The 15,988-nt window shown below is 34.0% G+C and overlaps 1 protein-coding gene across 3 annotated transcripts in view; it reads right to left on the bottom strand.

Annotated features, from left to right (window-relative positions):
* Nucleotides 1-15,988, bottom strand: part of LOC148952434 (rho GTPase-activating protein 7-like) — a 238,533-nt gene that overhangs the window by 162,123 nt on the left and 60,422 nt on the right. The window contains exon 4 of one of the 3 annotated variants that reach the window (XM_089089878.1): nucleotides 3,509-3,592. The exons of 1 other annotated variant lie outside the window; for it this stretch is intronic. In XM_089089878.1, coding sequence (XP_088946004.1) covers nucleotides 3,509-3,592 — 84 coding nt within the window. The remainder of the gene's footprint in view (nucleotides 1-3,508; nucleotides 3,593-15,988) is intronic. One more of the 3 variants, XM_089089879.1, reaches the window with a different exon arrangement.

The raw sequence follows: 15,988 nt of genomic DNA, 5'->3' as shown, positions 1-15,988 counted from the left end.
TAAAAACAAATTGTCTTTAATTAGAATTCGTCAATTTAAATATATTATAAGTGTGCACACACATTCAGAAAGTACTTAACATTTAATGAAAAAAAATTCATAATATCTTGAGGTACTTTTCCCTCCTCCTTTGCCTTTTGTAAAGGCAACTATACACCGAATATTTTTTGAATATACAGGATATTGGATAAATTCTAACTTATTTCATATTGTCTTTAGCATTAGGATTTACCCATCAAGCATAATGTGGGTTTCTATTGTCCACAAAAAAAAGTAGCGACAATAAGACTAAATGCGAAAAACTAAAAAAATGAGAAAAAAACAACTAAAATGCAAAAAAACTGGTCAGTTTTTGACTATTTTTACGCTAATTTTATTACATATTTTTCTTTTTTTTTCACAAATTGCAATCCGTTGGAGTTTTCCTTTCCACATCCTCTAGTTGTCAACAAAAAGTCCACGGTAAAGAGTTTTGTGGTTAAACGATAAGATATTGTGCGTTCAAACAAATTAGTTTTTCCCACCTCCTGTACAAACAATTATATCACCTAGTTTTCCTATTATACTAGGTGAGATTTTTTGATCGTGCAGCCAATAAAAAAACGTTCATATTTTATACAAGCAATTCACCCTCTTCTTTACAAGCAGTGACCTGTCGTAATCTCAAATCTATAGGAAATTACTTTTTGGAACCATGAAACCTTTCGAGAGAGACCACAGATCTTCTGCGGCGAGACAAAATAAACAAAATACTGAGATGAAGTTAACGTAAATGACAGACAAGCCAAGAAAAACAATTAAATGAAATTGATATTTTGAAGTGAGACGCGTTATTTAGATATTGTCAAGATTTCCGACTGACTTGTATTGACAGAATGTGTAGATTTTCTTACCTTTTACCAGAGAAAGTTCATTAACTGAAGCAGGTTCGCCTGAGATTTTTTAGAACAAATTTTGGTGCTTGTCTGTCAAAAGAAACACATTCAAAAATTGCGCTGTGGAAGATCTAACAATAACCGGTTTGCCTCATCGGAATCGGCAATTATTTGCTTATTTTGAGTGAGAAAAACTACGATGTAACAATATTTTAGTTAAATATTTGATATATAGAGGTGGTTAGGTTAAGTTAGTTTTAATATAATGCGTTCTGCGCGGCCTGCTCTTCATAATTCTTTGTCGTAGTTTCCCTAATTTTGCTTCTAAAGTATTATATTATCATCATATTTTTGGTATATTTCATTAGGGTTAACCTAACTTTACCTCTTAGGTGTGTTTGGCTTAACAGACAATTGCCCAAATTTTTATATGATCAAAGGGATTTCAATATGAACTGGAGCAATTATGAAATCACTGAGTTTAACTTGGTGAACACTGGCTGTTCTAGCTGAATATGGCTCAAATCCTCCAGAGAAAGCCAGCGTGACCATCCTAAGGACATTTCAGCCTCAAGCTCAGACCCCATGTCACTGGGGTCGAAATTTCCTCCCTAAAGCTGTCGGGCAAACACACAGAGATAGAACAACGAACGAAAGCCATATTTTCGCTATTTATTCCATTCTTCTATTTTACAATAACGTGAATCCAGAATAGCGTGATTCCACGTTAACAGCGAAATGTGAAGTTTTTCACTTCTACTTTTTATTCTCTCGACCTCTACTTTTTATTCTCTATGGGAAGGAGATGCAGCCAACCGGGTTTTGATTTTGCCGAAAACGCTGCCTTTTTAAGGGACACGTGTTCCAGTGTTGGAACACAGCAGGGTATAGCATACCAGCATCACGGGTGCACAATAAATGATTTTGTAAAACAATGATAGTTGGCTGAGAGGCGTGGATATAATCGAAAAAAAAACGATCACTGCAACCCAAAGTATAATAATCAACGGAACAAGTACTGACAAAACCTATCCTCTCCACACAAAAAAGTGACCCTCTGTATACCTATGCGAACCTGGCAACTAAAAACCGTAGTTACACAATTCATCCCGGTCACTCGCCGCCTGAATCACGCTCTAGCATAATTATTGGCCGGAGCAAAGTAATTTGGCTCGGAGCGATTAAGTAGTAAAACATTTTGCGTCTAGAGGCGCTGAAGTACGCGGGGTCACTTTTGGAGAGTTTTGTCAGTACTTGTTCCGTAGGTGATTATACTTTGCTGCAACCGAACCTTCTCGGTTAACTGTAATGCGGAATGAATTCGTGCTAGGGAAGATTCATCGGATATACGCTAGCTTGTTTTAGCATAGAAAATTCGGTATTCCTGTACTAAACAGACTCTTTTGTATATTGCAATGGAAACCAGTCACGAAAAACCCGTTTTTGACGGGATAATTCAAGACACCGCTATAGAGTAATACAATGTATAGCGTACTTTTCATTGCGCATACGATATTCAAACTGTTGTTTTTTGGGCTTTTGGGGGGGGGAACGGTACCGAGGTTAGGTTACGTATTTAATATAAGGTGCTTTGCCCCCCCCCCTAATGTGCAAATATATAGCCCAAATTTGTTTCTAAACTATTATATACTCATCCTATTTTATGTTATTTCAATAGCATTAACCAAACTAGCACTATAATAATAATAATGTATTATTAAAGCTTTTTTACAGCCATATACAAAACAAAAAAGAAAAGAAAAAGGATAAATAAAATGAAGACATACTAAAATCACTATCCTCTTAATCAACATTCATACCTTTCAATGCAAAATTTACCACACTGACTACTGTCTGTGGTGAATCTGAACTTAAAATCCTCCGAAGTAGCCAATCATTACCCTCTTTCAAAATTTCTCCCCTTATGTGAAAAAGCCGCCGGCATCGCAGGAGGAAATGACCCAGCCCAAAACCAATCTCACCACATTTTAGACAAGTACGCTGCCGTCGCTGCGTTTCCGGACCTTCTCTATTTTTCCAAACTTCTTTTATATAAAGGAGTCCGTTTAGTACAGGAGTACCGAAAATTTAATAATAGAAAATTTGGAAATTTCCAAAACATGGTTTGGAAATTTTCAAAACACCATTTTTACTCACCATGTTTTCAATTCGTGAAAGCAAACGCTACTTCGAAAACCTGTCTAAGGAACTGTTCTCATTTTTCTGTGAAGCTTTTGGGCACTTGGTGTCCAGTAGATATACCAAAACACCCTGTTTCTTATTACTATTTTTATTTTCTGTGTGTGGAAGGGGGTCACATTCTCCCCCCTAGTTTTCTTATGCATGTTAGGGGGCTTTGACTTTCACCTGAAATATTTTGAAATCGTTCGAGCAATTTTATATATTTTATAATTCTGCCAACTTTTGGTGTTTTCCATAGCTGAAAATGACGACTGCTCTCGAAGAAATTCAAGTGTGCATACATACTCTGCGCATAAGTAGCCTATACCCAACAAATGAATGAAACAGCAAAATATTGTTTTTAGGCTTGACACAATAAATCTCCGGATAGCTTTACGACGTGCGCGTAACAATCACTCTTTTTATACCCTTTATATCAAAAAATGACTCACCACAGTGCTAGCTGTTGAGTTTTGACTTTGAGCCAGGTGATGTTGAGAGTTTGAATCAGTCAGATTAAGTTCAATGACAGCCTGCTAATATGAAATATTATTATAGTATCTAGAATCAATTTGACTCTTATTACCTCTTAATTAGCTAAATAAAAGAAGAATAAATGAACAGACAATGATAATTCAAAATTCTAGACAGTGATATTAATAGTAGCTCACGAACGGGTTAAATATATCCGCTCCGGGGCCAAATTTTTCAGACCAAAGTAATTGATGTGACAGTTCCCATTAACGCAATAGGAGAGTTTTAGAACGGGCTTAGGCTGGACGAGTTCAATCCCCTTTAGAAAAGCTCTGGCAAGAAAAAATGTATATGCATAAATATAAAAATACAATTTTATGGAGATTTATAGTCTTTTCTAAGCCATCTTGATAGCATTTTTAATTACGGTATCACACAGGCGCATTCGGAGCAAATTATCTTGGGTAATTATTTGTGTCAAAATTGCAAGAATTTTAATAATGATTTGAAAAATATGGCAATACCAAATCAAATGTAAGGAGTCAAGTTTGGGGATGTGTCACTAGCTCATTGAAAATCCTTAATTTCATGGAGGCTAATTCCTACTAGAAACTAATCCCGGGTGGCATATAGTGCCTGTAATTAGCCTGCTACGTACAAAGGGAGCCTTATTGCCGAAATGTCAAGATTTTATGATTTTAATTTCGTCTTTCATTCACTTTTTTTATGTCATTTTTACGCTTGTTCGAATTTATATACGTTACGGTGAAAGACTGGAATCTAGTAAATGCCGACATTTGCCGTTGAATGTCCGAAGTCCCTTTTTCTCTGCTTGGATTCAATTAGCTTTGTCAGTTTTATGCAAGGTATGATGGTAAAAGTTATGTTAGGCTAACTTAGGTTATAAATATCAGAAATGGGTTAAAAACCAAATCGAACCAAACCTGTCACCATCAAACCTTGCCTAAAACTGACAAAGCTGATGGAATCCAAGGAGAAAAGAAGCAATTTCGGACATTCACAGGTTAATGTCGACATTCCACAATTTCAGTTTTTCGCAGTAACATATATACTATTTACCTATCGCGCGTTGTTGCAACCTTAAAAGAAAGAAAATTCCCCCCGCAGAAAATTAACGCTTGCGGAAAACTCTCCCTCCAAAGAAAACCCTCCTGTGGAAGATTCACCCGGGGGAATTTTCCCCAGCAAGAAATTATTTACCCTGAAAAAGTCCCCCCACGTATTAATAACAACCGTATTCTAAATTTAAAGTATTTGAGACCCCTCCCAGACAAAAAAAATCCCCCGCCAACCATTCTCCTCGTGGAAAATTTCTCCCCCGGAAAGCCCCCCTCGACAATTCCTCTTGGCTGAGGAATATAGCCCATAAATCGAAAAACACAATAATAGGCTACATTGGTTTTTTTATACCTATTCTAATTTATATACCGAAATTTGTTTATACATAGAGCCCTCGCAAAAGTGCGTGCTTAACAACTCCTTAAAGTTTCTTGGCAATCATGATAAAATAATACAATGATTTGGCGATCCCGAGTGAAGTGTTGCTATAGAAAAAAAGGGATTCCCACCACAGATGAAAACTACTAAGACGCTTAGTTTACTCTACTTCAAAAGTAATTTCTTCATACAAATAATAACTTGCAACAAACCCTTAAAAAGAATCGAACACATTTAATGGTGACAAAAAATAAAAAAAAAACTAAACTGCTACATACCTGCTTGACCAGATTTCGATGCTTCAACGAGTGATATAGAGGTCAAATTGCCAGGAGCCCAATGATTGGATGTTATATGGCAATCACAAATGGGCTTTATAGCAGTGTCATTTCTGCAACAAGTAACCTTGTCTTCGCCAATTATAGAATCAAAAAGCGAATATTTTGCAATTACCGTCAAGTGACAAAAACTATAATAGTTTTTATTGTCTCTTATTAGGTTTGGAAAACCTGCCATCTAAGGCGAGGTTAGTTGATTTGCATATTTACGTACGAATTTGCATATACAAGCCCGTAGTCGGGATCACGCATAAATAATACATTACCTTTCCACCGTATTAATCAGTCTTCAAATCAAAGCCAATCTGTGTCCCTTAATTGGTATAATCCTCGCTATCAAAACTTATCTGCTGAGAAAGCCCGTGAGACATACCTCCTTCCAATCTCATGGAAAGACTAGAAAACCGTGTAAAGTACATAACATTGCGCTAATCCAAATTAGCTGCTTTTTTTTATAAAAATATTCTTTTAAGCATATTGACCTCATGAAAAATATGTGACACAATTTTTATGGACGCAAACACAATTGTTCTGCTACTTGTGCATTATACCAAACACACTCGAGAGATTTGCTCTCTTATATGTGCGATAACCGGTTTTATCGTAGTTTGCAATGTACTTGTACGGGTGACAGAATGCATTGGACTTATATAATTTGGGCTATGTAAATGCACCTTAGGATGGGGGGGGGGTAAAGTATTTGGACAGCGTGAAGTTGAAAAAAGTTCTAATTTCATAATATTCAGAATTGTTGTAGCTAACAAATTTTGCATGCAGAGCCGCTATACTGTACCCCCCCCCCCTAATGTGCAAATATATAGCCAAAATAATACAAGTTCAATGCATTCTGTCACCCTTATAAGTTAATTGTAAACTAAGATAAAAACCAGTTATTGCACAGCTAAGAGAGCAAGCTTCTCGAGTGTGTTTGGTATAATACATGAGTACCAATTTTTTTCATAGAGGGGCGGGTAGGGATGGCGAAAATACGTGATAATTTTCTCAAACTTACGAAAATAATTACACTATTAATTGCGTAAACTTATGTTTCACGGAGTTCCAACCACTTGACGTCCCTATGTCCCAAACAGGGGTGGGAGGGGTTTGGTTCTATTATATAATCTGAGAAACCGCAAAATTTCAACTCAAACTTTTCCACTCAAACGTTTTTTTTTTAACTGAATTCTGATTCAATGAAGTAATGAAACTCCATCTTTTGCGGTTTTCCCCAGAATCTAAAGGAACGAAGTGTAAGAAAGGGCCTAAATTCTTCTTAAATAGCGAATTGCCTACTGATTCAGCTGAACGAATACTGATTCAGAACGAATACTCCTGATTCAGCACCAGCACAAAGCTACATACTATACACTGCATTTTCGGCACATCAAAAGCTTCATAAAATATCAAAGCTCTGATGCAGGTAAATAAATTGGTTTTCCTTGTTTCATGAAAAACGAATTGCTCTTCGGAAATTGGACTTTCAATGTCATTGGGGCTGTGTCGTGGCTTCCACCTATATCCTGAACAAAACCGACCCTTGAAATATACACATTCTTATAGATTAAATGCATGATCCAAAGCTAAACAAATTAAATTACTTAAGACATAATTAATACCTCTTAAATAATACAGTTTAATTTACCATCATCATTTCCATAAAAATTCTCGACTATATATTTTTTTTAGCAAAAAGAAACAAATAATTTTTAGCAAAAAGAAAGAAAAATGGATCAGTTGATATACATCTTATAATATCCTTGAGTTTAAGCTTCCAATGGTGATTAAATCATAAACATGCTAAAAAATTCCAGCCGGTGGGACCAAGGTAAGGTACTAAAAACAAAATGAAAAACGCCATAGTTATTGCCTATCTAACCGAGAAAAACTATTCTCTGGTAAAGGACCTACCCCGATAGTAAACACACTTAATTTCGCCTTATGCCAAAAACGCATTTTACAGATACTGTAAATTTTTCAGGCTTTTTATGTAAGAGACGAACCTTTAGAGTTTTCGGATGTGGGGCTTCCGAGCCCACAAACGTATCTGGCCATGGGTCAACTGTTCAACATTAACAGTAGATAGGTTTTCCAAAAACCAGTAAAAGTAAAAGCAACATTTTATGGGGGTGGGTAAGTTTTTGATGAGACTGTTTGATTCACTGACAACCAATTGGTGAAAAAAGCAGAGCATAGTAGATAAGAAAATAATAACACCATAAGTAATTATCACCTGAGTTTATTATAAGTCTATATATGAATAAAATCCCTTCGAATGCTTTAAAATCTAACGCAAACTAATCCGGAATCAGTTTAAAAAACATCAGCTCATCAACTGATATTCAATACGGCCCAAAGTGTGTTCTTCCGGAACGGATCTTGTAAATCAAGTTTCCAAGAGTGTGAGTAATCAGTTTTCTAAGAACCGGATATTGCCGAAAAGCAGCGTTTTAAGCATTTGTTACGGGGAATGTTTTCCTTATTTTTCGTCCTTTTTCTGGAGTTAGAAAGAGATTTATAACTCCAAAATTATTTTCCTCTCTCTCTCAGAATTTAAAGAGAGAGGCGAGAGAGGGTAACAGAGAGAAAGGGAGGGAGGGATATAGCTTTTGAATTTACTGAGGTATAACACTAAAACAAAAGCAAGTTTTAACATGTTAACTTTATTTTCAATTAAATAAAAATAAACAAGTTTTTTTTAACTGAAAGTAAGGAGCGACATTAAAACTTAAAACGAACAGAAATTATTCCGTATATGAAAGGGAATGTCCTCTCCTCAATGCCTTGCTCTTAACGCTAAAGTTTGACTCTGTCTCACATCTTTATTTTTTAAAGCAATAAAAAACTTTAGCGCACAGAGAGAGGCGTTGAGGAGGGGACATCCCTTTTCATATATTGAATCATTTCTGTTGATTTAAAGTTTTAATTTCGCTCATTACTTTCAGTTAAAAAACTTGTTTTTTTTATTTAATTTCTGAATGCTTTTTAGTTAATGCAGCTTTTATTTTGGCACAAGGTCATTGAATAAGTAAAACAAAATTTTCATATTAATTTTACTTTTCTTATGCTAAAGAGCTTTCCAATAAACCAAAACCAATACTATACAGAAATACCAATACAAAAACTATTCCGTATATGAAAGGGGCTGTCCCCTCCTCAACGCCTCGCTCTTTACGCTAATTTTTTTTATTGTTTAAAAAATAGAGTTGTGAGAAAGTCAAACTTTAGCGTAAAGAACGAGGCGTTGAGGAGGGGACAGCCCCTTTCATACACGGAATAGTTTCTGCTCGTTTTAGTTTTTAACGTCGTTCCTTACTTTCAGTTAAAAAAACTTGTTTTTTTTATTTAATTTTTGAACATTTTTGAATTAATATAGGTTTTGATTTTGGCTCGCCGTCCATGAATAATTACAACAAAATTTTCATATTAATTTTACTTTTATTAGGTTAAATGGCTTTCTCGAAACTTGTTTAATTTTATTTACGAACGTTTTTAATAGCAATAAATATACGTAACTTACGAATTAATTTACGTAGCGAACTTCTACATTCATATATTCTTAATACGTATATTAGGGAATTCGCCCCCTAGTCAATACCTTGCTCTTTAAGCTAAATTTCGAATTTTGTTCTTTAAAAATGACCCTTAATCACAAAGGCCGTTAATTAGAATAAATAGCTCTGATGAAAGTACTAAAACATCTTTGGCTTAAAGAGGGAGGTATTGACTAGGGGGTGAACCCAATCATATACGTAATATTTTCTGTTCGTTTTAAGTTGTGATGTTGCTCCTTACTTTCAGTTGAAAAACTTATTTTTTTTTTTTTTATTTGATTTCTGGTCTTTGTTTTTAAAGAATGCTGGGAAATCTGGCGCCCCCTTCATAGCAATGTCCCTTCCCCCATGAAAGTTCCTTCATGTAAAGATCCTCCCACATAACACCCAACCCATCCCCTCCCCTACTACCAGAAAAAATCCCCCCTGAAAACGTCTTTATGCTTCCCAATAACCAAAACCATATGTTAACATTGGGTAAAGAAAGTTCATAACTTTCAGCCCTCCCCCCGAGGAGTTCGGGGAATTAAGTCATCCTTAAATACATAGTTATCATATTTTCGACCATGCTGAACAAAAAGGCTATCTCAAAATTTTGATCGGATGACTTTGAGAAAAAAATGTGCGTTAGATGGGGCCTAGTTGCCCTCCATTTTTTTTGTCACTTTAAAAGGTCACTAGAACTTTAGATTTCCGTTCCAATGAGCCCACCGGTGATATTCTAGAAGCATTTGGTCGGTACGATTACCCCTGGGGAAAAAAAATAAAAAAAAACAAATAAACACGCATCCGTGATCTTTCTTCTGGCAAAAAATGCAAAATTCCAAATTTTTGTAGATATGAGCTTGAAACCTCTACAATAGGGTTCTCTGATACGCTGAATATGATGGTGTGATTCTCATTAAGGTTCTATAATTTTTAGGGGGTATTTTCCCCTTTTTTCGAAAATCAGCCAAATTTTCTCAGGCGTAACTTTTGATGAGTAAAACTAAACTTGATGAAACTTATATATTTGAAATCAGCATTAAAATCTGATTCTTTTGATTTATCTATTGGTATCAAAAACCCGTTTTCTAGAGTTTCGGTTACCATTGAGCCGGGTCGCTCCTTACTTACAGTTCGTTACCACGAACTTGATAAACTAAACCGAATCTTTATTCATTTTCCAATGTACTTGGGTTAAACTAACAATAAAACACATCCATAGGACGTTAACCAATATATATTTTCTACCTTAAAGAGGCGAGGCTTTAAACAATTAAATAAAAAAAACAAGTTTTTTTAACTGAAAGTAAGGAGCGACATTGAAACTTAAAACGAACAGAAATTATTCCGTATATGAAAGGGGCTGTCCCCTCCTCAACGCCTCGTTCTTTACGCTAAAGTTTGCCTGTGTGTCACACCTCTACTTTTTAAAACAATAAAAAACTTTAGCGTAAAGAGCGAGGCGTTGAGGAGGGGCAGCCCCTTTCATATACGGAACAATTTCTGTTCGTTTTAAGTTTTAATGTCGCTCCTTACTTTCAGTTAAAAAAACTTGTTTTTTTTTATTTAATTTCTGATCGTTTTTTAGTTAATGCAGCTTTTATTTTGGCTCACCGTCACTGTATAAGTAAAACAAAATTTGCATATTAATTTTACTTTTCTTGTGCTAAATGGCTTTCCAATAAACCAAAACCAATGCTATACAGAAATACCAATACAGAAATTATTCAGTATATGAAAGGGGATGTCCCCTCCTCAACGCCTCGCTCTTTACGCTAATTTTTTTTTATTGTTTAAAAAATAGAGTTGTGAGAAAGTCAAACTTTAACGTAAAGAGCGAGGCGTTGAGGAGGGGACAGCCCCTTTCATATACGGAATAATTTCTGTTCGTTTTAAGTTTTAACGTAGTTCCTTACTTTCAGTTAAAAAAACTTGTTTTTTTTAATTTAAATTTTGAACGTTTTTCAATTAATACAGGTTTTGATTTTGGCTCACCGTTCATGAATAATTAAAACAAAATTTTCATATTAATTATACTTTTATTAGGTTAAATGGCTTTCTCGAAACTTGTTTAATTTTATTTACGAACGTTTTTAGTAGCAATAAATATACGTAACTTACGAATTAACTTACGTAACGAAGTTCTATATTCATATACTCTTATTACGTATATTAGAGAATTCGTCCCATAGCCAATACCTTTCTATTTAATAAAAATTTCGAATTTTGTTCTTTAAAAATTTCCCTTAATCCCAAAGACCGTTAAATACAATTAATAGCTCTTAGGAAAGTACTGAAACATCTTTGGCTTAAAGAGGGAGGTATTGACTAGGGGGTGAACCCAATCATATACGTAATATTTTCTGTTCGTTTTAAGTTGTGATAGTAGTAAGGCAATGCACAGTCCGGAACGTGATTGCGTAATATGCCTTACCAGGGCCATTGGCCTATTACAATGAACTCTACATGGGTTGGCAGACGGGTTTTCTATTATGACATTCATTTTTTGGAGGTCTTACTTCATTACTTGTGCAAAAGAAATGTAGCTAACACGTTTTGCATGCAGAATCGCTATACTTTATTAATGTCAATAAAAGCCGAACTTAAATATCAGACAGTTATTGGCTGGGATTTACCGACATTACTAATTACATAAAGCAAGATGTTAAAAATTAACCGAAAAACAATTAACTTCACAGCACAAACTCCTAGGTAAATCAATGAAGAACCCAAAGTAAACGAAAACCTAAAATCAGTGCCTTACAAAGGGGTGCTACCATTTCAGCGAACCGTCACAAGCACGAAACGTCATAACATCTAAAAGAAATTATAAGTTTATATAATAATATTAACTATATAATAGTTTAGAAACAAATTCCGGCTATATATTTGCATATCAGAGGGGTGGGGGTAAAGCATAGCATATATGCCACCTCTGTCCATCCCCTAAAGCCGCCTCAGGTCTAAAGACCTCTTTCATATTCATTTTACTTTTACTTTTACTTTTACGATTACTTTTTCTATCTTCCACCGAAAAATTTAGAATTGAACTTTAAATTTCTTTATGTCTTTGTGAAATATAGAACTGAAGTGGAAGATTTTTATTTTCTCTGGTGAAATTAGAATTGAATTGTGTTCTCTGGTAGAATTCAGAAGAGAACTTGAATTTTTCTTCACTTCGTTGAGAAAATTTCAAATTGAACTAGAACTTTTCATATCCCGTGAAAATATTCACAAGTATGGCATTACTTTTTCTTGTTTCCACCGAAAAATTTAGAATTGAACTTTAAATTTCTTAGTCTATGTGACATATAGAACTTAAGTGGTAGATTTTGATTTTCTCTGGTGAAATTAGAATTGAATTGTGTTCTTTGGTAAAATTCAGAAGATAACTTAAATTTTTCTTCACTTCGTTGAGAAAATTTTAAATTGAACTAGAACTTTTTATGTTTCGTGAAAATATTCACAAGTATGGTCTTACTTTTTCTATCTTCTATCAACAAATTTAGAATTGAACTCTAAATATCTTTATTTATTTGTTAAATAAATAACTTAATTGTAAGATTTTTGTTTTCTCTGAAGAAATTAGAATTGAATTATGTTTTTTGGTAAAATTCCGAAGAGAACTTAAACTTTTTTATCTTCTGTGAAAAATTTGGAACAGTATTTATAATTATTCATCTCTTCGAGAAAATATTCACAAGAATGGTATTACTTTCTCTATCTTCCACTGAAAAATTTAGAATTGAACTTTAAATTTCTTTATGTCTTTGTAATATATTGAACTTAAGTGGAAGATTTTTATTTTCTCTGGTGAAATTAGAATTGAATTGTGTTCTTTGGTAAATTTCAGAAGAGAACTTGAATTCTTCTTCACTTCGTTGAGAAAATTTTGAATTGAACTAGAACTTTTTATCTTCCGGGAAAATATTCACCAGTATGGTATTACTTTTTCTATCTTCCATCGAAAAATTTAGAATGGAACTCTAAATTTCTTTATGTCTTTGTAAAATAAAGAACTTAAGTGGAAGATTTTTGTTTTCTCTGGAGAAATTAGAATTGAATTGTGGTCTTTGGTAAAATTCAGTAGAGAACTTGAACTTTTCTTCACTTCGTTGAGAAAATTTTAAATTAAACTAGAACTTTTTATCTTCCGTGAAAATATTCACAAGTATGGTATTACTTTTTCAATCTTCCACCGAAAAATTTAGAATTGAACTTTAAATTTCTTTATGTCTTTGTGAAATAAAGAACTGAAGTGGAAGATTTTTATTTTCTCTGGTGAAATTAGAATTGAATTGTGTTCTTTGGTAGAATTCAGAAGAGAACTTGAATTCTTCTTCACTTCGTTGAGAAAATTTTAAATTGAACTAGAACTTTTTATCTTCCGTGACAATATTCACAAGTATGGTATTACTTTTTCTATCTTCCACTGAAAAATTTAGAATTGAAGTTTAAATTTCTTTATGTCTTTGTGAAATAAAGAACTGAAGTGGAAGATTTTTATTTTCTCTGGATAAATTAGAATTGAATTGTGTTCTTTGCTAAAATTCAGTAGGGAACTTGAACTTTTCTTCACTTCGTTGAGAAAATTTTAATTTGAACTAGAACCTTTTATTTTCCGTGACAATATTCACAAGTAAGGTATTACTGTTTTTATCTTCCACTTAAAAATTTCCAAATGAACTCTAAATTTCTTTATGTCCTTGTGAAATAAAGAACTAAAGTGTAATAATTTTGTTTTCTCTGGAGAAATTAGAATTGAATTTTGTTCTTTGGTAAAATTCCGAAGAGAACTTGAACTTTTTTATCTTCTGTGAAAAATTTGAAACAGTATTTCAAATTTTTCATCTCTTCGAGACAGATCTGAACTAAAGTGGAAAACTTTTATATTATTTGGAAAAATAGAAATGATCAATGACTAATTTCTTTTTCATTGAGAAAATTTAGAAGAGAACTTGAACTTTCCTTGACTTCATTGAGAAAATTTTAAATTGAACTTTAAAGTTTTTCATCTCTTTGAGAAAAGTCTGAACTGAATTTAAGAAAATTTAGAATTAAAGTGAAACTTTCTATCTTCATAGAAAATAATCACAATAATAGTGTAACTTTTCCTATCTTCTATGGAAAAATTAGAACTGAACTTTAAATCTTTTATGTCTTGGTGAACTTAAAACTGACGTGGAAGCTTCACCTACGAAATACTAAGAAACCTTAGCTCAGAAAAGCCTGAAATAGCCAACTACTCATCCCAAACTAGAAGTTTCAGACAACAAACACCTATGAGGGACTAAAAATCCTAGCTCTTAAAAGTCCAAAATGCAAACTACACCTCCCAAATCATAATTTTCTGAAAGCACACACCTATGAAATGCTAAGAAATCTAGCTCAGAAAAGTCAAAAATAGCAAACCACTCATTCCCAAATCATAGGTTTCAGTCAACACACACCTAAGAAAGGCTAAGAAATCCAGCTCAGAAAAGTCAAAAAATAGCAACCCACACATCCCAAATCATAAGTTTCAGACACCACATACCTACGAAAGACTAAGATATCTGGTTATGAAAAGTCTGAAATATCAAATTGCATACCTCAAATCATAAGTTTCAGACAACACATAACTATGAAATACTAAGAAACCTTATCTCAGAAAAGACTGAAATAGAAAACTATTCATCCCAAACTATAGGTTTCAGACAACAAACACCTATGAGGGACTAATAATCCTAGCTCTGAAAAGTCTATAAAGCAAACTACAAATCCCAAATCATGATTTTCTGACAGCACGCACCTATGAAAGGCTAAAAACCTAGCTCAGAAAAGTCAAAAATAGCAAATTAACCATCCCAAATCATAGGTTTCAGACAACACATACCTATGAAAGGTTAAGAAATCCAGCTCAGAAAAGTCAAAAATAGCAACCCACCCATCCCAAATCATTGGTTTCAGACAACACACATCAACAAAAGACTAAGAAATCTAGCTTAGAAAAGCCCGAAATAGTAATTTACATATCCCAAATCATAAGTTTCAGACAACATTCACCTACGAAATACTATGAAACCTTAGCTCAGAAAAGCCTGAAATAGCAAATTACACACCTCAAATCATAAGTTTCGGACAACACACACCTACGAAATACTAGGAAACCTTAGCTCAGAAAAGCCTGAAATAGCAAACTACTCATCCCAAACTATAGGTTTCAGACAACAAACACCTATGAGGGACTATGAATCCTAGCTCTGAAAAGTCCAAGAAGCAAATAAAAAATACCAAATCATAGGTTTCAGACAACACACACCAACGAAAAACTAAGAACCTTATATCCCAAATCATAGGTTTCAGTCAACACACACCAACAAAAGACTAAGAAATCTAACTTAGAAAAGCCCGAAATAGTAATTTACATAACGCAAATCATAAGTTTCAGACAACATTCACCTACTAAATACTATGAAACCTTAGCTCAGAAAGGCCTGAAATAGCAAATTAGACACCTCAAGTCATAAGTTTCAGACAACACACACCTATGAAATACTAAGAAACCTTACCTCAGAAAAGCCTGAAATAGCAAACTACTCATCCCAAACTATAGGTTTCAGACAACAAACACCTATGAGGGACTAAGAATCCTAGCTCTGAAAAGTCCAAAAAGAAAAACTACAAATCCCAAATCATAGGTTTCAGACAACACACACCAACGAAAGACTAAGAAATCTAGCTTAGAAAATCCCGAAATAGTAATTTACATATCCCAAATCATAAGTTTCAGTCAACACACACCCATGAAAGGCTAAGAAATCCAGTTCTTAAAAGTCCAAAAGCAAACTACTCACCTCAAACTATAGGTTTCAGACAACAAACACCCATGAAAGGCTAAGAAATTTAGCTCTGAAAAGTCTATAAAGCAATTTACATATCCCAAATCATAATTTTCTGACAGCACACACCTATGAAAGGCTAAGAAATCTTGCTCAGAAAAGTCAAAAATAGCAAACTACTCATCCCAAACTATAGGTTTCAGACAACAAACACCTATGAGGGACTAAGAAATCTAGCAATAATCCTCGCGTGGGGAGGGAGAAGGGTTTTAAGAGCTTCCAGTAAGAGCATAAATTCGAGTATA

Source organism: Artemia sp. Qi Xiang Cuo, chromosome 5 (genome assembly GCF_049724085.1).
Source record: "Artemia sp. Qi Xiang Cuo chromosome 5, ASM4972408v1, whole genome shotgun sequence".
NCBI lineage: Eukaryota > Metazoa > Arthropoda > Branchiopoda > Anostraca > Artemiidae > Artemia > Artemia sp. Qi Xiang Cuo.
This window is presented reverse-complemented; position numbering and strand designations above follow the sequence as displayed.